Source organism: Epargyreus clarus, unplaced genomic scaffold (assembly GCF_041222505.1).
Source record: "Epargyreus clarus isolate Ecla_fem2 unplaced genomic scaffold, WU_Ecla_fem_2.2 ptg000019l, whole genome shotgun sequence".
Classification (NCBI taxonomy): Eukaryota; Metazoa; Arthropoda; class Insecta; order Lepidoptera; family Hesperiidae; genus Epargyreus; species Epargyreus clarus.
In genome coordinates this window covers 4,502,890-4,530,136 of record NW_027332227.1, presented here as the reverse complement: position 1 = coordinate 4,530,136, position 27,247 = coordinate 4,502,890, and the positions used below count along the sequence as shown (strand labels likewise).

The 27,247-nt window shown below is 37.5% G+C and overlaps 1 protein-coding gene across 2 annotated transcripts in view; it reads left to right on the top strand.

The window, feature by feature from the left end:
* The window catches only part of LOC140750197 (mannosyl-oligosaccharide alpha-1,2-mannosidase IA), a 97,287-nt gene extending 70,468 nt beyond the window's left edge, over positions 1-26,819 (top strand). The window contains exons 1-10 of one of the 2 annotated variants that reach the window (XM_073083611.1): positions 10,169-10,649; positions 12,476-12,694; positions 14,820-14,999; positions 21,628-21,730; positions 22,103-22,210; positions 22,706-22,933; positions 23,630-23,768; positions 24,658-24,802; positions 25,152-25,268; positions 25,966-26,819. In XM_073083611.1, the coding sequence (XP_072939712.1) occupies positions 10,434-10,649; positions 12,476-12,694; positions 14,820-14,999; positions 21,628-21,730; positions 22,103-22,210; positions 22,706-22,933; positions 23,630-23,768; positions 24,658-24,802; positions 25,152-25,268; positions 25,966-26,121 (1,611 nt within the window). In that variant the 5' untranslated portion in view covers positions 10,169-10,433 and the 3' untranslated portion in view covers positions 26,122-26,819. Of the gene's footprint in view, positions 1-10,168; positions 10,650-12,475; positions 12,695-14,819; positions 15,000-21,627; positions 21,731-22,102; positions 22,211-22,705; positions 22,934-23,629; positions 23,769-24,657; positions 24,803-25,151; positions 25,269-25,965 lie in introns of those variants that run through there. The other variant, XM_073083610.1, reaches the window with a different exon arrangement.
* The last annotated feature ends 428 nt before the right edge of the window (positions 26,820-27,247 follow it).

Below are 27,247 nucleotides of genomic sequence, written 5' to 3'. Positions count from 1 at the left end.
ATTATACACGACAAAATGTTGACTGTTGCAGAGATATTAAATTAAGAAATTCTTTACTGTAACATTATATATTTAAACTACGTAGTCAAACAATAAAAATGTCTGCAAGGTGTTTATTTGTTCACGAACCATTTTCTTCTCATAAATCATCCCTCGTAGGTATAACAAATTGGCTTGTATAAACTGAATTTATCTTGTAGGTACAACATTTTCCCGCTCGGCGTCGAATTCCGTCGGTGGGTAGCGGGGAAATATTTCTTCTCACACCTGCCGTCTCGCACGTTAACTACTTGCCCTACAGTCAACGTTTCTTTCGTACGCCACTGAAATGTTCCGATGGCGTTTATGTTACAACCGTTTTATTTGCACAACAAAAAAGTGTTGTGCCACCTACAAACTGAAGGGACAACTGAAGGAGTTACCTTCAGTAAATTCTTGGCAGCAACTAAACACGCGATAAGACTTTTTCTTATGTTATCAGTGAGAATTGAAAACGTTTTCTGTCTCTACCTTTTTTTAGTAAAAAATACATTTTATATGTCATATACAATTCCTGTTTGTTTTTTACAGCAGATATTTTCGCGACTTCCACAAAGAAAGTACCCAATTTAGTGATTTTAAGCCCCTCATATTTAAAATGTAAAGTATTATTTAAGTAAGTAAGCATTTGTACGTAAGTCGTGCAATGCTTTTAATTTAATTTGATCCAATATGACTAATATTCCAAATTCTGATAACGTTGTTCAGAGCTTATCCTTTTTTATCCCATTTTGCGATCGTAAGAAGTCATGTTGAGATAGATACTCATTGCTCTTCAAGTCTAGCCTAAATATCCTAAACAGAGCCTTTATGGATTGTTACCATTTCACTGGAATTCCTAACCCTTTCAAACCCTTGTTTACTATGTACGTAAAAGGTCTTACGTAGTTAAAGAACCTTATTCGTAGCCTAAAATGGTATACCTACTCCTATTATATACATATTCGTAACGGGTGTGAATCGCTTGGACGTCGGCCAATGGATTATAATAATATCAAAAATGAAAACTAATGTGGTCTACCTACAGTATTATCCCTGTGGTATTTATTAATATTTTGTTCATAATCAAGTAATAATTTAAATTTGTTTGAAATTTATAGGTTTACTACATTAGCTTCTACACATTCGAATATAAAACACAGCAGCTATGAATAATTCAATAAAAAGGGGTTTCTTAAGCATTCTAGATATATACTTTCGGTTACTATGAACTTGTAGGAATAGTATTACCATTGTACCATTCCCAGCTTTATGCAGCTTAACTTGGCTCTAGATTTTACATATTTCTGCGATATTCATTTTGTCGCCGAATTTATATTTGAAGGGAAAAAGGCGCGGCGGTTGACCTGCCACGACGTCGACATGATAATGATAAATGATGCCTGTTTGCTTCCATCAAAAATATTTATTTGAGTCCACCCTCCGCCCTGGCCGGAATACAAAACGAAATTGGATTTGCATTGTCCGAACCGTAATAGAAACATGGTTAACGTATATCCGCCATTTATTTTATTTATTTCTTTTTGGAATGACGAAAAAATGATTCCATTTATTCAGGTAGCGTTTGATCGGAAGTAAAGTAAAATGAGAAATTCTAATACGTTTGCAAAATCTCCCCAGAATACATAATTAGGTACTACAATTCCGCATTATCTTAAATTAATAACTTGTCAGCTATCACTACGATGTGCTTAAGATGAAGAAAACTTGTTTTGATAAAAATTATGACTTAAAAAATCTTCGGTATCTTATCATAATACGTGTACCTATTGATTTCAATGGCCATGTAATGGACTGGGGACCCGGCGCGGCCCGAGGGTTCTACATTATTATTGGATATCGTTTACAAAGGGCCCATATTTGTCAGCGATACTCACTCCACCGAACAACCGTTTGAGTCCCGTGAAAGGAAGTTAACTTACAAGGCACTTGAGTTTCACTTTATAAAAAATCGGGAGGAGTCGTCTCCTCGTTTCCTCCGTGAGTAAATAGCGGCGGTCCATTAGAGGACGGGTCTTGGATAAGATTTTCCGAACAAATCGAATCAGGAGGGGAAGAGGCCCATTATGCAGATTTTCCATTAGCGAAAAACTCGCCTTTATCCCTCGCCTGTGTACTTGTTCCTTAGTGTCCTGACGTGCGCTGCCAATTCCGAGCTTAGTCAATACATTGACGTCTATCAAAGTTGATGTCCCTTTAAGTTCATGAACTAAGCTAAACATTGATGGCTGTATGACAAGGTTGACATCACTTATGTTTGTGTGGTTACTTGGCTAGAGTGATATAGATACTTAATAGTTCCAATGTAGACTTCAGGGGTAGCAACACCTCTGTGAGCGACCCAGGTAGAACTAATCTTATCTAGGTATTATCTATTTGCTGACGATAATATATAGGTACGTCTGGCAGACAAAGGCTTCCAAGTTCCATTCCCTGCCAGATGCGTTAATAATAAATTTAGATGCATTTTCTAGGTCTAGGTTATTGTGCTATCCTACTTCTTTTACTTAATTTTGTTTAGGGCTAGATATAATACTGTAGTATTCATAGACTTTTTTGTATAATATAGCATGAAATCTTTTATGAATCCATCTTAATTAATCAGAACAATAGCGAGAGCCTTAAATGTGAGTCCATTACCTATTTTATATTGTGATATTTTCAAAAAATAACGTTAAGTATGATAATACAACGTTTACGAAAATTCGTTTAAAAAGAAGCAACTAAAGCAGTCCTATCAAACGAAGTTAACGAGATGAAACGTCTTATAATCGATGTCGCTTGTTCCCTCGTTCGAGCCATTTTTAGGGGTCCGTAACGTTTTCGGATTATCTATTTAATCCTCTATCTCTTAAACCTTCAAACATACGAGACCTTTTTTTAAATACACGTGCGTAAAAACATGGGCGTCGTTGTAACAAACATTATTACAGAAATATTTTTAAAACAAAAATCTCATTATTTAAAAATATAGCGTAAGTATATCGCTCGTACAATTTAGACGAGTCCATTGGCACTTAAAATCTAGCGAACCGTTTGGCTTTAGGTTCGTTCTATCGTAATTAGTGCCAAAGAATTGAACACACGTGCGCTCGAAAAACATTATCCTACACTTTCGACAAAAAATGAATGAAACGGAAAGAACGGAACCCGCCGTGTGGGAGTCGCGTCGCTCTTAGGCAATTTTTGTACTTCTCATTCTTATCCTCGTGAATTTTAATTTTACGGATTGCTAGTTCGCGCGTCTCGCTCCTAACATCTTCATCCTTGACGTAGACAAACGTATTATTACGAAATTGCTGACGATATAATATTTCGCTTGCAATCATGTTCTGACGAGATTTCACGGTTTTTATAAGGTTTGGATTAAAGAGAATCTTTAGAAAGTGTAAACAGAGAGCAGACGTAGTAGCATTTATTATATTCAGTCGATTAAGTCAAATTTGTCCTCATGGTTTCACTGCTGTGAAACATTTTCTACGATGATTGCTAGCTTACAACAGAAAGTGCTTTTGCTGTGCTGTACGCTAATTATTTGTAAGTTATATAGGTACAAATATAAGTAAGGTATACATTTTAAAGATATGTTAAAGGTATAGACTTCTAGATAAACCTCTGCAACTTTGATCTCGAACGTTGTACTACACTTGCGGCTGTACTAAATCGAAATACTGTGTTACTGAGAATAAGTTTATTTTACATGTGTATTTCTTATAATATTGAAGTAACAAACGAGCATGCTATGTATCTGATTATATATTGCAAGGGCTGTAGTGCCCATTAAGTCGAGTAAGAGTACATCTCAATGTATCGATTCATTGTTTCCATCTAAACAGAGCACAAGACAAACTTTGCATTGCGAAACATAGTGCGAAGGCTGAAATAGGCACATGTTTGGCACACACTCCAATCGATCACTGACAGAGGCTCAATTTAACGCTTCGGGCAGACGGTGGACGGTTAAACAGCCATTGTACCGTCACAGCTGAGTCCAGATAAACATGTCGCACGTTTCACGTTTTCAAATTTATATGCATTTCATACGTATTATATGCACATGTGTTAATAATTTTGTAAGTGTTAATGATAAATTATGGAATCGGATATTAAATTGATTAAAATTGTTAAATATTATGCATGTTTATACTCGTATTTTGTAGAAAACTTAATAACACTAATAATATGAGTACCAAAGGTCTGTCATAACTCTGGAGGTTTACTGTGTAAATCCATCGAAGATTTGTCAAGTTTCGGTCTCATCCAAACTGTAGGCTAGTACACCGTTATATTTAAAGGAGAGTTGAAAGAAAAGGAAAAACTAAAGAATAACCCAATACTGGTGGTAGATTTAAAAGGAAATCGAAAGATTGTAGAACCGGTATGGTTTGACAAGGGAGGAACCACCACCACGCCTATTTCTAACGTAACCTAATTCTTACGTTTCAGTAGAGGGGTTTGGATGCCGGTTGACATACAAATGAGGCGAACTTAGTCCTCGAGAGATGCAACGCAATAGTGATCGGCTTCAGGAAGAACCCCTGTTGAATTTTCACTCGATTACGAATGTTCATGGACAACAGTGACGATTTACCCTTAGGTGGATAGCATGCTCTTTTGATAATTATTTGTTACTGTAATTATAACTATCGTTATAATTATCATCGTAAGCATAATTATAGGAATATCGATACAGTTTTGCAGTGTAACGATGGTTGTTATGTGTACATTGGAAGCTTTTCAAACATTAACGTGGAAGGCTCGATTTAACTGTATGCTGTGTTTATGTTATGTTTTACGAGCAAACATCAATCACTACATTCTATATTTTTGTGTTAAATAGAAAATATAATATACTGTGTTATCTTCATAGGAATTTCATTCAACCAACCCGCAAGAGATTAAAGGCAAACCGCATATTTAATAGCTTAATAATAATTATCGATATAACAATATATCGATACGGTTTCGCCGTGAAACGATGTTTGCTATGGGGAGCACTTCAATCCATTAACGTCGAAGGCTCGATTTAACGCGTCCAGCGGACAGTGGGCGGTCGTGTCGGACGCCCATCGTGCCATTACGCCGTCACGATAGATAACCGTGTCGTACCCTTGTCGCTTACGTATTTGTCTCCATTTGTCATGTGCTTAATGTATGTCGTATTTATGTTGTTTGACTGGCGATCTCTAGGTTATATGTTTCTCTTTGGTTAAATAGAAAATGCAATATACTGTTTTATCTTTATTAGAATTTCTTTCAGAAAACCCGCAAAAGTTTAGAATGGCAAGCCTAGCGTATATATAATATTGTAATGATAATTATCTATATAATACGAGTAATATATCAATACAGTTTCGTAGTGAAACGATGATTGTAATGGGGAGCATCAATCCATTAACGTCGAAGGCTCGATTTAACGCGTCCAGCGGACAGTGGGCGGTCGTGTCGGACGCCCATCGTGCCATTACGCCGTCACGATAGATAACCGTGTCGTACTCTTGTCGCTTACGTATTTTTCTCCATTAGTCATTTGCTTAATATATGCCGTGTTTATGTTATGTTTCACTAGCAAACATCAATCTCTAGGTTATATGTTTCTCTTTGGTTAAATAGAAAATACAATATACTGTTGTATCTTTAATGGAATATCTTTCAAAGGACCTGCAAAAGTTTAGAAGGCAAGCCTAGCGTATATATAATATTGTAATGATAATTAGCGATATAATACGAGTAATATATATACAGTTTCGTAGTGAAACGATGATTGTAATGGGGAGCATCAATCCATTAACGTCGAAGGCTCGATTTAACGCGTCCAGCGGACAGTGGGCGGTCGTGTCGGACGCCCATCGTGCCATTACGCCGTCACGATAGATAACCGTGTCGTACCCTTGTCGCTTACGTGTTTGTCTCCATTTGTCATTTGCTCAATATATGCCGTGTTTATGTTATGTTCCACTAGCAAACATCAATCACAGGATTGTATGTTTTGATTTCGTCTAATTTGTATGAATTTATGGGCAAAATATTTCATTTTATTCGAGAACTACGTGCAATAGTTAATTACAGGTATTATTATATTACGGATATTTATAATATATACATCCTTAACATATTATACACATATTATATACAGCCTTTAACTATCCATATTATATCAGAAATTAATCATTAAGATGTCGGTTTGACGTGTCAAGTGTAAATTGGTAGACTTCATACAAGTAATGTTTTGCTTCATCGTTAAAGAAAATAATAATTAATTTCAAACATCGAATATAATAAAAATTAAAAAAATCTGAGGTTCAAATACCTGTGCGTAGGATCAAACCTCGCACTCGGGGGTTCGAGGGATTTAGTTTGTCACCAATGTCATTGACATGACAAGCAACTATAGTAATCGTCTTCCACATTAACGATAAGTCACACTGAAGATTACCAACCCCGAGTCAGTCGGGGTAATCATGTTGACTGCTCGACTATAACAGTAAATCTGAAGAAGGCGAGGATTTACTGCGGAGCAAAGTGCAGGCGGCGGCACTTAATTACCGCGCGCCGATATTACTTCGCTCGCACATGTTACTCGCGACCGACCCAACCCCGGTTCACTCTCAGCTAATTCTTCACTATCAACAACTATCTGTAAAGTGACCACTACAGTTTCTCTTCCACATTGACGGTAAGACATTCCGAGGAAAGCGAGAACTGAGTCAATCGGGCATAGTCATGTTGACTGCTCGACTATAACAGTAAATCTGAAGAAGGCGAGGATTTACTGCGGAGCAGAGTGCAGGCGGCGGCACTTAATTACCGCGCGCCGAGATTACTTCGCTCGCACATGTTACTCGCGACCGACCCAACCCCGCTTCACTCGCAGCTAATTTTTACCTATCAACAACTATCGGCCTCTACAGCTCCACACGACACGTTTACACCAACGAGATAAAACCTTATGTATTAGATGTTATGGGAGGTTATCTTGTGTTGTTTAAACAGTGATAGCGTAGTATCGATAACCTAGTGGAATGAAATTCGGCTTACTTTGTAAGTCACAGATTTCATTCGCAAACACGCATTTCTTAGCATCTCCTTAAACTAGTATTTAAAGGTGGTAGAACGTTTTGAGTTCTACTCCGGAGGCACCACCTCCACACCATTTTTTCCTAGTAGGTAACAGTGTTAAGCGCCGTGATCCGCTTGTAAGGGTGTTGTGGTAAGCGACACATACTTATTCGTCGCGTTGTAACTTAGTCCTCAGAGTAGCATCTGACAAACCTCAGGGAGGAATTTAATCTATTATGGGGCTGATTATATGTCCATGGACGGCAGTAGCTATATACGATAAAGTGGACTACATGCACGTTTGTTACTTCTATATTATTAAAACAAAAAATATCCGTGAATACCTCTACAGTACGCCGACGTCTCTACAAATACCAACACACAACGGAGAGAAATAAAAAGCTTTCGGTAGAATTGTTTCGCCGGCGATTTGTATGTGCAACTTTGAGGATTAAGATAATGGTTTCCACTTACTGCTCAGTTGGATAGATAGTCGTGTTTAGTTTGCGCTATGTTACTGTGGAATATTCCTTGTGTTGAGTTTTTCTGGTAGTAGTTAGGTATATAGGTGTGTTCCACGTTTATTATGAAAATTACTTCTTTTCTTTAGGTATTTGATTTTGTCTCAAATTATAATAGTTTCCATTCCAACTATTCTTAAGCGTAATAAGGGATAGGTAATTATACTAATTATATCCTTAATGTTTATGCATTGCACGGTATAATATAAAATAAGATAAACAAGCTTCTTTGCGAAAATTCTAATTCCATAATAATATAAGTATGATATAAACATAAATGTTTCAAACTTAGCCCAAACATCAGAATTAGGTCCATGGCACGGTGATTATTCGTTCTGGTCTGCCATGGAGGTTGGGGCTTCGATTCTCGATTAGGCCAATCTAAATTTAAATATCAGAATGTAGTTTTGTTACATTAGTTTTCCTTCATTCAGGGAATTCTAACGTACCTAAGGTTTTGCGCATCAAGTCTTCAAACAATCTAGGTAGGAAAAGCCCGACCGAGTTTTTGGAGATTGCTTATTAAGATAGCGCTTATTATACACAACAATATACAAACGTTGTCAAGGCCAAAAATTATTATGAATTAAATATTCAGATCTATTAGTCGGTACCTCGCCGTGGTATTGATTATTTACTTCGACATTCATGGGAACCATATTCCTAAGGTCACGTTCTAAGGATCTTGCGGTTACTGGTTTAAATCTATAGAAACGATAGACAGTAGACACTTTATATAACTACTTTGAAATATATATCGCGGTTAAAGGCTTTATTTTAAGTCTTTTTGACCAAATGTTGTCTAGACAGAAGTCTACGTTTCTAATATTTTAAAGTGCAGAATAAATTGATATAAATATTTAAATGAGCCACGTCACTCGTAGGACTGACAACCGATGGGGATGAATATGGCAAGACCCAGACTGGCGACCACATTTATATAGGTAATAAAAGTACAGGTCGCAATACACCAGAACTTCATAGGCTTAAGACATAGATTGATAGATTTAAATGAGCCCAAATAATTGAATTAAATTATACTAAGAAATATTTGTAACTATCCGCTTTGTTCATACAAAACCATGACATACAGTACTAATGTTATTACGGATTTATTGCTTTAACTGTAGAAACCCTTACCATCAGTTGGCCTGCATTGGTACTTCAATTTCTTAAAAAAATATCATCATCATCATCATCATCATCAACCCATTACTGTCCCACTGCTGGGCACGGGTCTCCTCTCAGAATGAGAAGGATTAGGCCATAGTCCACCGCGCTGGCCAAGTGCAAGTAAAAAAATATAAACGCACATTATTAAGGCTAACTAAAAGATAATAGAGACCTAGAGTTATCGTCGCTTGCTTATTTCCAACGCAGCGGATGGTTCAAACATATTTTATCCATTAATTTTATGGACATCTTCGTGTATCTTCGCTATTTTATATCTCCTTTAAATATTCGCCCATAATTTGTCTTGATTTATTATCCATTATTTCACGCTGAAACAAATGGCTCGACCATTAGATTTAATGACGAATGAAATCTGCTAAGAAAAATCTTTTAGAGTTTTAAATTAAGAATAGTCGATTATAATCCGAATTTGAATTTTAAATTCCATGTACCTAATATTATAAGTTTATTTTTATTTAAATTTGGTTTTCCCTGCTTGAAGTGTTATATGTGCACAGTGTATTTGTACGTGTAAATAAATTAAAGAATATGAAAAAAGTCTTGTTCCTTTTTTTAAAGGTTTTTCAAAAAGAAACATTTATAATATTATAATTACGTATAAATTATAACTTTTACCTAAACGACAATATTTATCTAAATACAAGTAATATTATTTATCAGTGTATTACAATATAATGTTACGAAATTGTGTCATAGGCGAACTTTTGACAAAGGTTATCCCTCGCCAGATAGATACGGCTAACATGTTTCCTAAGCCCCACTTAGCTCCACGCGTGGCCTCACCCGTATTTGAACTTGAACCCTCGTATCTTCGATTAAGTAACCCAGTTACTGTGTAATCAGTCCTAAAATTACTCCAAATAAAGCCCTAATTTTTATTTCAGAATCATATGTAATTGGGGCATAAATTTACCTCATGATATATTCGAAAAAAATGTCAAGATGTCCATTCTCCATAGTTCAGTTAATTATTTCTCTTCTTTCAAACAATTTTTTTAAGTAGTAAGTAGTACACGGGCATGTGTATGTTTAATTCATTACATTTTTTTAAATGTACGTATAGAAAATGAACGTGGAATTTTCATACAGATGTTAAACGCATTATCTGTAACGTAATATGTAGCACATGTGCATAATATTATGCTAGCAAAAATTTAACAAAGCGTAGCGACACTAATACGGTACATATGTGGACGCCACGTAACCTGGATAAATATATGTGTAATGAGATGACCATTACAATGTGCAAAACATCTACGTTCAACAATTCAGCTGTTTACAAGCGTGTGCGCTTGTTGATCGATTAATCATGTGTTTGGTTTACGGTCGAGTCAGTGTGTGGCCGATCGTCGCGTGCGAACATCGCTCGGGTAGTTGCCCAATACTCCTTATCGATACCTAACCCCTTCTTTTAATCTAAACGTAGCTGTTGCCGTGTATCGCGCGATCACTACGTTATCAATCGCAGGCCTCTCGAGTACGTACGCGGACGTTATCGCGGAAATGTGTTAAATGTAACACAATAAATAATATATTTGCAAAAATATACAACAATAATCAATTTGAAATTTAAAACGTATATCAGTATCTGTCGTTCTAATTAACGTAATACCGGCAATTATGCGTAAATTGGTGCGTTTGTTGACCGGTGCCGGGGCGTTTCTGGTAACAGTGTTGTTCCTCATGATGGTGACTTCTAATAAGGAAGAGCGGATGTCTCGCGTTGTCCGAGAAGCGGAACCTTCCTTCAGGGTGTTCAATCAAGGATCCTCGAGTGAGCCAACACCATCAGGGAAGAGTTCCATCATCGAACCTAAGCGGATAAAAGTCAAAGAGGTATTCTTATATCAAAAATAAAATATATCATTGACTAATCTATGCATTGACTATAGACTAAACAACTTTGAAGGGCTTTAGCCTCTTGAATCTGAGTACCTATTGTTAGACGTTAAAATGGGTTGTTTAGAATTATTTCTACTTTATAAATAATAAATAAATCGCTGAATTCACACATTATGAACTATGGGAACCTTTCAATTAATCAAAAGTAATAATTATGTCAGGCGTTAGATAAATATCCTTGAATTGTTTTTAATTATGTAATGCATTATTTTAATCATTTGGGTCATTACACTGATTATGGAAGCATTTCTATTATACTGTTTTGGTCAATATCAATTTTATCCCACTAATGTCGGTAATGTACTCAAAATGATGTAAACTACATATACGTGTACTCAAAATGATGTATACAACATACTCGGATTTTAATAATCAGATTATTTTGCATTAATTCTTTGTAGTCTATGTCCAAAAAACCTTTTTTTTATTTTTTTATTGATTTTTTGTATCCGAATATCAAAACGTTTGCTTGATACCATGAGGCTTTCTTATTATTTAAAACTGAGATTAATATACTATAGATAATTATATAGTATAGATATATTTAAAATGTTTCCAAAATATTTTTAAAGATTTTAATTTTTAAGTAACCCCATTAAAAGTAAAAAACCTATAATTACGTGTTTATTGTTCTATATATAGTTAATAATTGTATTATTATATTTCCTTATGTTGCGTATGAAAACTAAGTAGCAACTAATAAAACGAAACTAAATACCTACTACGAGTAAACCTTCGCAACATCACCGTTCATGTTCCTGCGGTCCATTTAAACTGTAATTGGCGTAGTCTCAGTTTTTCCAAGTCATTGGCGTCTCTTGAAAAGTTTCCGAGACCTAATAATAATTAATGGTCCCGACGAAAGTCCGATATCCTTTCATTACTGTTCGGTCTCCACACAGAGCCGCCGAGATTAAAACTTGCGCCCGGAGCGAAGGCTTTGCAAGCTCTTGTAAAAAGACGACTTGCGACACGCCTTTGAAACGTGAAATGTGGTCATAGAAAAATGTTTGCTCAAGTAAAACTCGTCTTAGGTATAATGGAGAATCTGCAACGCGTACGGATTTATTTGCGGACGCATCGAAATTGATATATCGTGTATATGCATACCTAGTTGCCGCTGCTGATCGATACCACGTAACTAAGGCATGGATTAACACGTTGAAATAATGTTATACGCTTTTATTCATGGTGTTATTATTATTTAAATTAAACAAGTGAATTATTTTCTACCCGATCTTTTTAGGGTTCCGTACCCAAAAGGTAAAAAGGGAACCCTATTACTAAACATCCGCTGTTTGTCCGTCTGTCACAGCCCACAGGGGTCTATCTCTTGAACCGTAATGGACAATTGAAATTTTTTACAGAACATGTATAACGGTGGCTGCCATTTCAACAAATTCTAAATAAAAAAAATCTCTAATTCTAAATAAAAAATTCTAAATTAAAAATATTTGGGAGTCGCCATATAAAAAAAACTACTTTCTTCGGTGTATTCCTTTATTATATTCAACTCTTCGATCAATAATTATATTCAACTGTTCGATCAATAATTATTGATCGAAGATTGAACCTTAATAGGTAAAGAGTTAACATTTTCACAATGTGTTTACTTCTATGGCTTGCACATTTACCCAATTACAAAAATAAAAAAAATACATAAAAGTTTGGTGGTACGGATCCCACCCATCGTGCTAAACCTCCATAACGTCACTACCTCACATATTACGTTCGAATATTAATATATTCCCGTTTTACAGATGATGAGGCACGCGTGGAACAACTACAAGCTGTACGCGTGGGGCAAGAACGAGCTGAAGCCGATATCGAAGCGGCCGCACCTGTCGAGCGTGTTCGGCGGCGGGGACCTCGGCGCCACCATCGTGGACGGCCTGGACACGCTCTACATCATGGGCATGATGGACGAGTTCCGGGAGGGGCGTGACTGGATCGCGGAGCACTTTCGTATTAGCGAAATTGTAAGATCACATGACATTTTCAATATATTCAGTAGAATCTTATATGGATAGTCTCAGCAGGCGCCAACGACCCTATTTCGGCCGTATAACAGTGTTAAGCGCTGTCGAGTTCGGATTTGAAGGGTGGGATAAGGGAGACATACTTTTCCGAGGCGTTCCAGCTTAGTCGACAAGTGGCCGACCTCTGGTAGAAATGTAATTTTATATGGCGTTGAAAAATAACCTACATATAACATCAGCTGCCGTATAACAGCAGCTGTAAGCGCTGCCGTGTTCTGGATTGAAGGGTGTGGTAGTGAGACATCGGTAAGTCGAGGCGTTTAAACTTCGTCCTAAGGAATAATAACGCATCTGTGATCTATAGTACTTGTAGGACTCGAATGTTATCTGAAGATCATTACAGATGTCAATGGATGGCAGTAGCTATTTACTAGTACAGTCAACGGCAAAAGTAGATGATCAAAATCGGACATTCAATACTAATGATCGTAATCATCACACTATATTAACGCAAATTACGATTATATGTAATTAGTATTGAATGTCCGATTTTGATCATCTACTTTTGCCGTTGACCGTACCATCAGGTAGACTACATGCTCATTAAATACTTCAACGGTATAAAAAATACACGTTCATACGTATGTGACAAATATCAATTAATTATTAATTGAATCCATTGAATGTATTTTCTCGTGTAATTTTATTTACGTACTTATACAAAGACAATTTAGATAAGAACCAAACGTTCTGTGAAATACTAATTAAAATGTAATTGAAATACCGTATGTATTTGATCGAAAAATTAATGTATTGCAATTTTTATGTAGATGGGTAATATCTACTATAGTAATTTTATATGAACTTGGCGACGTGTCACCCGTAGGATCACACGCAGAATCTCCAAATATAATTTTAAAAGCCTTTTATTAGTCCTCCACTAATGCCATTAAAACTATTTCGTATAACTAAATTTAATAAAATGATATTAAAAAAAATATATAACTGGTTAGTAAGTTTTATGTAAAACGTATTTCACTACAAGGTATAGGTATAGTATATAAACAAATTTCCGAATATAACGTAGCTGTGAGTGTAGAAAGCGTTCTTAAATTAAACTGAAAAAATTATAATATTCTTAGATATCAACTATAAATAATATAAATATACTACAGCTGTTTTGTTGAAATTTAATATTTTCCTTGTGTACTGATACATTTCGTAGTATGTACTAGTATGAAATCTGTTCTGGTATTTACGTATAGGCAGTTCTTTACTGATAACACTATTGTCCTTGTTTGTTTAAGTTACACCAAATTAATAGCGAAACATTAACATCTCGCTAATATAAATAAAAGGTAAATGCCGTCACACAGTTGCAAACAATATTTATTAAAGGCTTACATGAGTGCGGCATAAAAGTATACTTTTAATTACTAGTACTTTTACAGTGATACTAGTGAGAGGCTAATGGTTGGAACTCAGACGCTCGATGGCGATTCCGACGTTCGAATCCCATCTATGTACCTCTGATTTTTTTTTAATTATGTGCGTTCTCAAAGGTGTGTGAAGTCTACGAATACGCAGTTGGCCAGAGCGATGGTTGGGCATGGCTATGGCCAAATCCTTCTAAAAGATGACCCGTGCTCAACATTGGAAAGCTAATTGGATGACGATGACTATGATTATAATTATTTAGTTATTACTACTGTCTTATTTGTACTTTCCTACTCTGCACGCGACTCCTTTAAAAATGAAAATAATTTAGGCAAAAATCCACCCCTCTGACAAATGCAAGTTGTCGTCGCTTATAATTGTCACTTAGAACCATATCTGTAATATGTTTAATATGTAAAGATTGCAGTATATTGGCGACTCAATAAATAAATAAATAAATGTGGATTGGAAGACTTTACATACATTGAGAACTGAGGTCAACGACAGTTGCGCAGCTACCCCTCAGGACTAAGCTCCCTTATCACACCCTTCAAACCAGAACACAGCAGCACTTGACACTACTGCTAATAGGCAGAAATAAGTGTGGCGGTGGTGCCGCTGGAGTCGAACCACAAAGGGTTTACCACCTTCAATCATATCTACTATGCCTTTTTATTTACTTCCCCAGGATTCCGACCTGTCTGTGTTCGAGACGACGATCCGTTTCGTGGGCGGGCTCCTGTCCTGCTACGCGCTGACTGGAGACACCCTGTTCAGGGACAAGGCGGCAGAGGTGGCGGACGCGCTGCTGCCCGCCTTCGAAACCCCAACCGGCCTGCCGTACGCTCTGATCAACCCATCCACTAAGGTAAGTTAACTATTTTCATATGTAACGGGTACCTACTCAGGTTATTTTCATATGTAACGGGTACTCACGATACGCGGAGTTTAATTTCGTTTGAGGATATTTGTGAACCAGTTGCATGGGTCGTGGTCACGGCAGAACTGCGGTGGCGGGAAGAAACCGTTGGTAGATTGATCTATTTAGCCAAGGTCTAATTCGTTTTGCTTTTTTAGATTCCATATCCCGACACACAACACTAACTGTATCTTTACGCACTGAACTTAAGTTCGCCAATGTCCCAGTAAATGTTAAGTGCTCGTACACAAAACTGCGATGCGACGTCGCATCGTAACAATCTGCGAGCTCCCTCAACGCATCGCAAGAACTTGCGAATTGATTCGCATCACGCAGTGGTTGTTGTTGTTGGTCACCCTGGGAGACGCTACGCCGCACGATATCGCATCGCAGAAATTCGTGTCGCAATTTTCTGCGTTGCGAATTCGCATCGCGTCGCATCGCAGTTTTGTGTTCGAGCCCTAAGACAATCAATCTCAAATCCGCGATAATATTAGTCCAAAATCATAAGTTGTCTAATGTACTTAGAACTTTTGTAGCTACCAGAACCACATCTTGACTACAACCCTTCTTATGTATCAGGATACGATCAAGCTGCTCCGTTACGCTATCTGGGGTTAATTAAAGTCAATGGGTGGCCAAGTATTGACCACCCCACACTATCAGATGGATTACGTACTCACATACACAATAGGACACAAATATAGCCTTTGCGACTTCCTATAATTAGCTCGTTTCCAAAATTTATCCATGAAGACAAACCAATATAAATTTGAATCACTTAACCTCTTTTAAATAAAAGTAATATTCACCCAGTGGAAGTGGAAGTGGAAGTGGAAGTTTAGCACTAAGTCCATTACGTAAGCCTGAATATTTCATCGGCATTGGCCAGCCTAGCTGTTAAACCGTCGAGCGTCGAGTCGGTACTTGGTGTTTTACAAACTTTTAAACACGAATTCCCGTAATCCTTCCTGCTCTCGACACTTAATCGACTGTTCCGAACTATACGAACCTCAGAGTAATAATTAAAATGGAGTGCGTCGATGACGTCATTTTTGTACGAATCGTAAGCTATAGTTGTTGAAAAGTCGTTTAAATTGTAATGTACACTGCTGCTAAAAACTAAAATTTTCATAATACACTTTTAACATAATGTATTTGCTATTAAAACCACGAAATTGCGAACTACACATGAACCTGAAATATGCCTGTTCATCCAATAGAGCTCCAGCAGACATGCTGCTTTCAGTATCGGGCGAGAATTGAGAGATATCACTTTTGAGCGCTTAGTTTTGATATAACTACCTATTTGCGAAAAATTATATGTTAAAACGCAGCAAATCCCAAAATATGATGCATCATTGACGCTAATATGAGATACTAAAAGTGTGCTAGGTCCGATACCGCCCATAAAATGTAGTTCTCACCTGTGTCCACTGTTCATACCCAAATTCGTTTGCTCTAATTATAGTTTATAATTATTCTGCTACACGAACTCTGAAAGCAAACGCAGCAAAATGGAATTAAAAGTCGCTTTAAGGGAATTCGGCCATAATGACTTTTCTTTGTTACAGCCCATTATAAAGCATCATTATAGAATTCGTAAATACAGTGAACAATAATATCGGCCTTTGTGCTACGTGAATGAATCCCTAAATATTATATTAGAATAAATCTTTTTAAATAGAGAGACAAATATACTCACTAAAGCCCAAGCATCTGTCTGATTTTAGAAATATTCAATGTTGTGCAAATGTGTTCGTTTATTCGTTTCGGATACTTATAATAAAGACTTAGAGTGCTTCTTGGGTTCATATAATTTTACAAGCCTTTTTATATTTGCATTTTGTTACTAGTTAAGTAAGTTTAAAGACCTGGAGTAGGTACCTTAATTTAATGTTTTGCATGATAATGACAAAACAATTAGTCAACTTGGTAGCCCCCAGGAAAAATACTGATACTGGGTATCTGTTTGGGTATCTCTTATCCGTCTTACGTATTCCCACGTTGATAACTATCGGTAAGTGTGATATTTGCACATGTAAGCAAATTTGAATCGCGATAAATATATCAACAATTCAGTATTGATTAATATGAACGTAAACCTGAAGCAGTTATATTCTGGTGTTTTAAAATACCTCTCTCCTCTCAATGCGAGGATCCGAGACTCAATCTGACTCTGATTTTTGAAAATTATATGTAAATTAGAAATTAATTTTCACTTTCTTTAGCGATCGGAAAACCCACAAGTCTGAGTGTTCTTTAAAAAGTTCTCAAAGTGTATATTTATAAAGTGTACCAATTCGCACTTGGTCAATGCAGTAGACTAGGTATGATGTGTCAGATTTCATGATAGACTAAATTTTGGACTTGATTTAATTGGCTATACATATCGTCAATGGATAGGCTAAAGCCTAACACGCAAAGTGGCCCCTTTGCATGTTAGACTTTTAGCCTTTCCAGTGAGGATACGATTTCACACACCTCACATAACTTCTCAGGGCAATGTGAAACGAAAATAAATACTAACCATTTTAATTACATCAAAACCATAATATTCTATGTGTATAAATAATTAATAGAGTACATTAATATTAATACTCATTCATACTCTGTGGTCGAAGCCGCAATATCGGCTAAAGCCTATCAATACAAAGGTGCCGCAAACAGGCTCGTTATAATTCCGAGTTGGACGTTACTAATTAGTCGCGACGTGGCAGACCCCACTGTCTTTATGATGACCACGGATTATGTGAACAACAAAGGTATGGAAATACTGAAGGGACTGTACTCTGCCCTCGTAATAAATAACGCAGTAGGTAATTGCTATTTTGGCGCAATTGAGTATTGCAGAAATAGCATCAGAAGACTATGATAGGTAGAAAAAAATGTTTTCAATTGGAACTCGGTCAAATCGCAACGAAAAATGATAGTATTTCAGATAGTAATCTTTAATTTAGACGCGTTTTCTCGGAACTTTTGCAAATACTGCGTTCTTCATTACGACGGCAGAAGGTACTGCTGGGTTCAATTTAGTTCAGATGTATTAGATTTCGATAGATAGAACTTACATATTTAGTTACATGGTTCCGTATTGAAGATGTATTTGATATGTACAACTTAATATTCGCATTAGATTACGGAAGTTTCGTGAAGTTGAAATAACATTGAGTTTTTTTTTTGCCGACTGCGAAAAAGGAGGAAGTGCTGTTCCGCTGTACGCATTTATTTTTTGACTATAATTAAACATGCATAGAACATAAGTTCAAGTAACTGTCAAATCAATTACGTCGATCGAATACATTTCCAATTGAAATTCCAGGCATATCTGATATTTCACAATTAATTATTACATCCATTAATTATGTTTTAACGGCGATGAGAAACATCGCGAATAAAAAAGAAGTTGTAAAACGAATGTGAAATCTACCAATGCCCACTTAGCTTGGGTGAACTAGGCTTAATACTAGTCATTCTGAGAGAAGACGCATGCCCAGCAGTGGGGCAGTAATTAGTGGGCAGTTAACAGAAAACGATGATAACGAACTAAGTTTAAAAGGAAATGACGACAATACAATAATAAATTGGAATCATTGGAAATTAAGGTTTATCATGCAGTTAACCTTGGAGACTGTAATTCTTGTAATTGGTGGCGTGTTTGTAATCAGTTGTGGATAATTACACTCCATTAAATAATAGATGTCCTAATTAATGTAAATGTTTTAGCATTATATGTCTCATGCACAAGAACTGTTTTAAAAAAATAAAAGTTATTAAAAATGTATTATTTAATTGTAAGTAAAGATTTAACGTTATACTCTTTGTTTATAATATTTTTATAAGTTTCGTAAAATACTTGAGGTCGAACTGCTATTAAAATCGTTAATCCGGTAATAACAATATTTATGCAACGAACAGACACTACGCAATTCCCTCTGCTTCGACACCAGAGCACTAACGCAACACCTATTTTTGCGTAATAACAGCAGTGTTAAGCGCTGCTGTGTTCAGCTTAGAATGGTGTGGTAAGAGAAGCATATTTATGCGAGGCGTTCTGATGTGATCCCCAGGGATAGCAACGTATCTGTCGCCTACCTCAGGAAATAATCTAATCTTATCTTAAGTTTGATCACAGATGTCCATGGGCAGCAGTAGACTCTTAACATTAGGTGGTCTGCTGGCTTAAATGCTCACTGAAAATTGATACTTTAATATAATAAAAGGTGAACATCAAGCTACTAAGTAACAAACAGACGATGTTCAACCACAAGCAAGAATTTTTAAAATGACACCCTTTTTTGTGAGAACTGAGAGAAGACCCGAAGCAAATGTTAATTGTTTCGACATTGTTTCGGCGTTTCGTTTTGTTTGGCTTCCGCCGGCATCTGGGTTTAACTGCCGTTCCAAACGCTAATGCTCGTTCCTAACTGAGAATTTGTTCATCAATCTCTTGTTGTTTTTTACTAGTTTAATTTGTCATTGACTTGCAAAGAGCTACCTGGTGGGTAGTTTTAGTTATAAAATGTCGTCAAATATGCACTATTTAAATGATTATTTGTCATGATTTTTATGGAAATAGGGTAATGATCCGCTATGATATGATATCTAATATTAAGTAGGAGTTTGTTTAATCACTATTGCATATTTTAATAAAAAATAACATAACATAGGTATTGAAAGTTTGTATTGTATTGTATTTGTAAAAATACCGTCGGTTACACTAACATGTACTATTCTATTTCATCCCCCACCATAAGTAGAGTAGATACCTCTAGACATGGATGTCATAGACAGACAGACAGATGGATAGACAGACAAACATAAGTGACAAAAATATACCTAAGTGTTATATTTTACCCTTTTTTTTTGTTGACGAGGGGGAAACCTTCAATTTACCTACTAGGGTACCTCCCTATGCCGTGGGAGCGGCACGGGGTTATGTGGGATTCTTACCGCACTAAAACCCCCCCGGTGGCCGTCCTCGGCGCTGCGTAGAGGACTCCGGGATCTCCAACGGAACGCAACCGGAGTCCACTTGGCGCGTTGCCCCGTCGGGCTCCGCCCAGGAGAGCTTGACACCACACCATCTGGTGTTCACGACGGTATGCGACCACGCGTACTGCCGTCCATCCCGGGGTTGCGGACGGCAAGAGTGGGAGCTCGAACCGCCCGGCCCGCTTTTAGTCGCCTCTTACGACAGGCAGGGGATACCGTAGCCCTATTCTGGTCCCGGAACTACAGGGACAATATAAAGTGTTATATTTTACCCATCAGACTCAATGCCCTCAATGCTGTTAACTCTAAAGCCCAGTTCTAAAATGTTTTAATGTATTATTGTTTATTAGCACAACATGTGCAACGAAGTAAATTAAATATTTTTTCTTTAACCAGTCGTGTCGATGAACTTACGTTATGTGGATATTGCAATAATTACTCATATCATTATACCTTGCATTTGCACAGTTGGCCGATTATTTGCGCTTTGTAACATCAACCTTTGTTGTATACACAGCGTGTAGGTACTAATGAACAGTGGCACGCGCGGAGGTTAAGCCAATTACGAGAGGGCACAAGTGACCGTTGTAGCTATAGTCGTCCTGTTTAAAAACGGTTACGTTGCCGATATTTGGTTGCATATCCGTATGGGAAAACCGTTTTTCATATCTATATTTTAAGCAGTTTATTACTGATGTAAAGTTGGTAGTATTTCGATTGACATACCAATTCGTTTCAACATCTAGATATTCGCTTTGTCTCTTTCTCACTTCATCAAGTATTTAAAGAAGAATAGAGAGGTAGCGTATATAACACATTGAGAACCGTTTTAGTTTTATTTTTAGTAATTTGGAATGAACCATATAATATATTCGATTCATTGGTTTTATATAACAGTTAACTAGTTCAGAGTATCGATATCATATGTATTTTATATCGTTATGATATGATGTGATATAATAATGAAAACTGTTTAGCAGCTATATAGTATATCAGAACCGTGCCTATTGTGCCGGTACTATGTTAAAATTGCCGTTATAGATATACCTGCACTGTGTTACAGTAAATATGCACTTTACCGCCCGTCACCGCAACTTTATTGTTGGTAAATTGATTTCATTACACGTCGCGGTACACTACGTAGTTACGTACGAACAAAGTAGGCACTTCGTAACTTTGATGGTCTATTACCATGATGATAAACTTTATTTTGTATATTGTAACTTGTGTATGTACGCGTTATTTTATATCCACATAATATTAAAATTGTGTATTGTCATCGGTTCTTGATAATTGTCAAAATTATAAATTAATCGGACCGTTCATAGTGGGTAAAAAATTGAGTTCAAAGATTCTGTTACATACAACCCAAGCTAAGAAAAGCGTGTTTAAAATGGTTAGAAACTGTCAAAAAACTGCAATTTAGCATTACAACCAGTTTCTATAAATGAAATACAAACTGACCAATTTTGTATGTTTCTCGTTCACATAAAGTGTCGTTATACACAGCGAGAAGAAAATAGAAATGCTACCTAAATTATGATTACTACACCTTTAAGATGTATATTTTGATGAATTCCAGGCAAGCCGCCAGTACCACTGGGCGGGCCCGAACAGCATCCTGTCCGAAGTGGGCACCCTGCACTTGGAGTTTACGTACCTCAGTGACGTCACTGGCAACGAAGGTAAATATATCCAAAATTTATTCCTTTTATATTTCGGATCAATGTTATGAACTGTTCCTAAACATCACTCGATCGATCGTTAATTGATGCCCTTGGCCGATGTCGATCGATTGGTGTGGTTGCTTAGCTGTTCTGCGGATACTGCTGATCAATGAAACTATAATTAACAGTAAATGATTGATTTTACCATCGATCGATGAAACCGTTCTACGATCGATCGATTGATTGAAGGGTGGATCCCCTAAGTGTGAGCATATTATTATTTTATAGTACAAAGAATAAAGACATAAAAGAAAAGTTATCCAAAGAACAATTAATTAATTATAATAAAGCTGTGTTAACAATATTTTAATACAAATTTTCGTGTCTCAGTTTACAGGCAGAAGGCGAACCGTATCCGTGACGTGTTGAACAACGTATCGAAGCCGGACGGGCTCTACCCGAACTACATCAACCCGCGCACCGGACAGTGGGGACAACGTAAGTCTATATACTTCAAATAAAACATATATATTTCTAATGTACTAACAGAATTCAATAGATGGCCTCTACTTTATTGAGATAAGGATCTGTGAGGCAGACAAAAATGACCCGAACCATATTAGCAGCACACTGCAATATTTTTCATTTTACTTAAATTTCATTACATTTCCCATGTATTGTAAAAGCTATAAGAACAATATCATTAAAAGATAGCTAGTATTTGATATTTGCGTTTAAATGTATGCAAATGTAAAGCGTTGATCTATAATAATTATACTCAATACGCAATATACACGAAGGATTTTAAGACTTAACAAAGAACAACGAAAGTCTATGAGGAACAAGGACACTTACAGTACAACGTCGCGTAACAGCGACTGAGCCAAAAGGCAACAATTGTAGCATCTTAACCGCTTCATGTTCGCACCTTTTTAATATAAAACATCATTGCATCTAAAGAGATTTTTCATTGTGTCTGTATATATGACCCAGGTCACATGTCCCTGGGCGCGCTGGGCGACTCGTTCTACGAGTACCTGCTGAAGGCGTGGCTGGTGGCGGGCGGCGGCGACGAGCAGGCGCGCGTGATGTTCGACGAGGCCATGCAGGCCGCGCTCGACAAGATGCTGCGCGTGTCCCCGTCCGGCCTCAGCTACCTCGCCGAGCTCAAGTACGGCCGGATCTTCGAGGAGAAGATGGACCATCTGTCGTGCTTCTCCGGTGAGTTTATGTGAAGAATATGTGTGTCTCACTACCGGCTTAGCTGCCTTCCTGAACTCGGGTGTGCAGAGAAGATGGACAACCTCTCGTGTTTCTCCGGTGAGTTTTTAACAAGATGGTGCGAGTGTCCCCGTCCGAGCTCAGCTACCTCGCCGAGCTCAAGTACGGACGCATCCTTGAGGAGAAGATGGATCATCTGTCGTGCTTCTCGGTGAGTTTTTGTCAAGAATCTACGTTTCTCACTGCGGGTTTAGCTACCTCCCTGAACTCGGGTGTGCAGAGAAGATGGAGAGCTCCTCCGAGAAGCAAGCTCCGGTGCATTTTTGACAAGGTGTTAAGAGTATCTGCTACGGGCTCAACTATCTCGCTAAGTTCAAGTGTAGACGTATCTTTGAGGAGAAGATGAATCATCTCTCCTACTTCTCTGGTAAGTTTTTGACAAGAAACATCTTGTCAGGCCAAACGGGGACACTCGCAATTACTGAGCTACCTCGCTGAGCTGAACTACGGACAGGTCTTTGAGGAGAAGATGGATAATTTTTCCTGCTTCTCTGGTGAGTTTTTGACAAGATGTGAGTTAACACTCGTAACATGTAAGAGACCTTTTCTGCGTTCTTAAAAACCAAAATTAGCATTGGAAATGGATAGTTGTAGAACCAATAAAATAACATAACCAATCCATGTTTGTAATTCCAGGTGGTATGTTTGCGCTGGCGTCCACGACGCTGTCTAACTCGCTGTCGGACCGCTACATGGACGTCGCTCGGAAACTCACCCACACCTGCCACGAGAGCTACGACCGATCTGAGACCAAGCTTGGACCGGAGGCATTTAGGTATGCTTTTTTATAATACAAGAACAAGAATAGCAGACGAGCATGCAGTCCACCTAATGGTAAGTGGCTACTGCCGCCCTTGGACATCTGTATTCAACACCAGATACGTTTACGACGCTACCACTGAGGACTAAGCTGAAATTTTTTGCTTGAAAAGCTTTGGATAAGCACGTCTTTCTTACCACACCCTTCAAACCAGAAAATAGTAGCACTGAAGATTGCTGTTAGTAGGCAGAAATAGGTGTGGTGGTGGTGCTGCCGGAGTCGAACCACAGAAGGTTCTACCATTCAAGCTAACATCAATGCTCTCCTAGGCAGTGCACCTGAATGCGATTTGTTTGTGGACGAATGGAAGATGATTATGTTTATGTCAGAATGTCTGTGATATTGTGAAATGATTGCTTGACGTATGATTTATTTTATGATTAGTATAACTCTATTATTAATTGTGTAAATGGTAAATAATAAACCATTCTATTTAAATAAGTAAATAATAATAATAATAATCATTTATGAATCCTCGGACTAGAATAAACAGGAGGTTTTGGTTAGACACAGTCACCGCTCTAACCTTTCTTTTGCAAAATGGAAATTGCAAACGATCATGCAATGAGTCTTGCAGTTAATCTGTAATCAATCCCAAATGATATAGACATCATTACAGAGAACTCGCAGGACCTCCCGTAGAATAATAAATAATAATTATGTATATTTTATAGTGTTTATCTTTTTCATTAAAATGCTGATTATTATTTAGAAAAGATTGCAATTTCCGAGTAGACATTCTCAACTTTAAAATAGATAAGATATCTATTTTAAAATTGAGAATCAATCAAATGTCCTCCCGGGAATCGAATCAGACACGTCAATAAACTCAAACATTGTACAGGTTCACGGGCGCAGTGGAAGCCCGCGCGCAGAAGAGCAACGAAAAGGTATACCTGCTGCGGCCGGAGACCTTCGAGTCGTACTTCATCATGTGGCGGCTTACCAAGGAGCAGAAATACCGCGACTGGGGCTGGGAGGCTGTTGAGGTATGTTGACTACCTATTAAGGCCCACTGATGGGCAGGAAAGTTCGCTCTAAGTGAGAAAAGTGTAAGTTTGAAGGTGGTAGAACCCTTCGATTCCGGCGACACCACTGCCACACTTACTTCTGCCTCACTTACACTACCACACTCTTCAAACCAGAACACAGCAGCGCTTAACACTGCTGTTATTAGGTAGAAATAGGTGTGGCGGTGGTGTTGCCGGAGTCGAACTACAAAGGGTTTTACCACCCATACAAATTTGAGAGTATAGTTTTTTCCTCTCGTATTTTTTTCTCTGTATAATATAACTAGTATTATATCTGTATATAACATGTATATGTGTTGAATCTCAGGCGATCGAGAAGCACTGCCGCGTGGAGGGCGGCTACACGGGCATCGTGAACGTTTACCACGCCAACGCGCAGGGCGACGACGTGCAGCAGAGCTACTTCCTCGCCGAGACGCTCAAGGTTACACGCACACACTCGCACACACACACGCTCATATATATGCATCCAGTATGCACGCGCGTACATATATACTCAAGCATGCAGACACGCACGCACACATACAATAACAGACATTAACGCACGCGCGCACATACATATACGCAGACTCACATATGCACACATAAGCACAAGTATGAAATCAGATTGATGATAAATACTCTCTGCTATCTATTCTCAAGATATAAATCAATCTCAAATAGGATTACATTTCTTCCTGAAGGTGATCACAGATTTGATGCTGGCCTTTAGAATTAAGTTGCAACTCCTCATATAATTATTCTCACAATACCCTTCAAACCAAACTACTTACTGTTAGTGTAAATCAGGAGGAAGAGATATCTATGGTTGATGTCTGCTATGCGATACACCTGCAATTCGATCAGATACCACCAAAAAATATATTAAATCAATAATTTACCAACAGCAACAACCTTAAATAAATATTTATTTATTTATTTATTTAAACTTTAATTACAGCTAACATTACAGATTTATACCTAATGCGTTAGAGTAAGAAAAAAATAATTGTTATACATTTAGTTAATATAGTCAGTTATAGAAAATTTCAGATTAATTGGTACATTTATAATCAAGTAGGTACATCGTTACTTACGTCAGTCATAATTAATTATTATATAATATATCTCAACCATTCCAGTACCTCTACCTGCTGTTCTCCGACGACTCGCTACTCCCCCTGGACGAGTGGGTATTCAACACTGAGGCGCACCCGCTGCCCGTGCGCGGCCGCAACCCGCTCTACCGCGAGGCCACGCCCCCCGAGCGCCCCGCCCCCGCCGCGCGGAACCTGTAGACGCTACGCGCTACGTGCGTTACGAGCGCTACGTGTGCTACGAGTGCTACGGCTGGTTGAGTAGATGCGATACGTTAAATTACGTTATTAAAATCGATTAATGATACTTTTAACCGTCAAAAAAGGAGGATGTTTCTCAATTCGACCGTATATACCTATATGTTCTTTTTTTCAACCAAAGGTTGAAGTAATTAGGTGATTGTCAATTGCGATCTTTCGTAGGCAAAATGGATAGTTCGATTAGTAATAATTACGTAAAATTGGTATTCAATGTTAAGGTACTCTCCCAGTACAGGTAAATTTGCAAGGTATTTATTTGGATTCTTCGCAAGTATCGGCATTAAAATTTGTTGATATTCGACTAGTGTAATCGTGTTGAATAATGAATAACTTAGAGGTAAAAAGCCATTCCTCTTAGAGAGTAAGATAAAGTCAAGTATTAAAATCTCGGAATTTTAAATTTTCATGTATGGTAATTACGAGACATACGATAAAAGCTAATCTCTCCATTGAGATGTTCATTTTAATTTAAACTTGTTACCGTATTACATAAGTTTTTCGACTATATTTTCCCATAAAGACTTGGCTTTTACGATTGAATAAAAACACGAAACAATTATATTCACATGGAAATACTTATGATATTCTCGTGTGTCGTATCTACTCAATTAGTTTGCTGGTAATGAAGACAGTTTTTTTAATTAAAAGATCTCTCTTCTAGCAATTTGCAAGATTCAATTAAGTCTAAACTCTTTGGTAAAAGGTAACCAGTACCAGTAACTGACTTCTACTTACTCTTTGAAGTTGACTACAGATGTTTAGGAGCAGGAATAACTTAACATCAAGTAAGATCTTCTCTCCTTAAATCTAAAGCTCACTCCACATTCTCGCGAGAATATCGCGAGATCGCGAGAAAAACCCGATTCGTATCCGCTTCGCATTCTCGTATCTCGTGCTTTTCTCGCGAGAATGTGGAGCGGGCTTTAAAATGTAAGTAACGTATCAAATGCATTTTGCTGTAAGAGTCAACGTAGATCTCATTGAGACGGACACCGGCGATTGTACTCAAACGCCAGATATTCCACTGCCCTGTATATATCAGATTGTACGCTACGGTTCGGAGTTT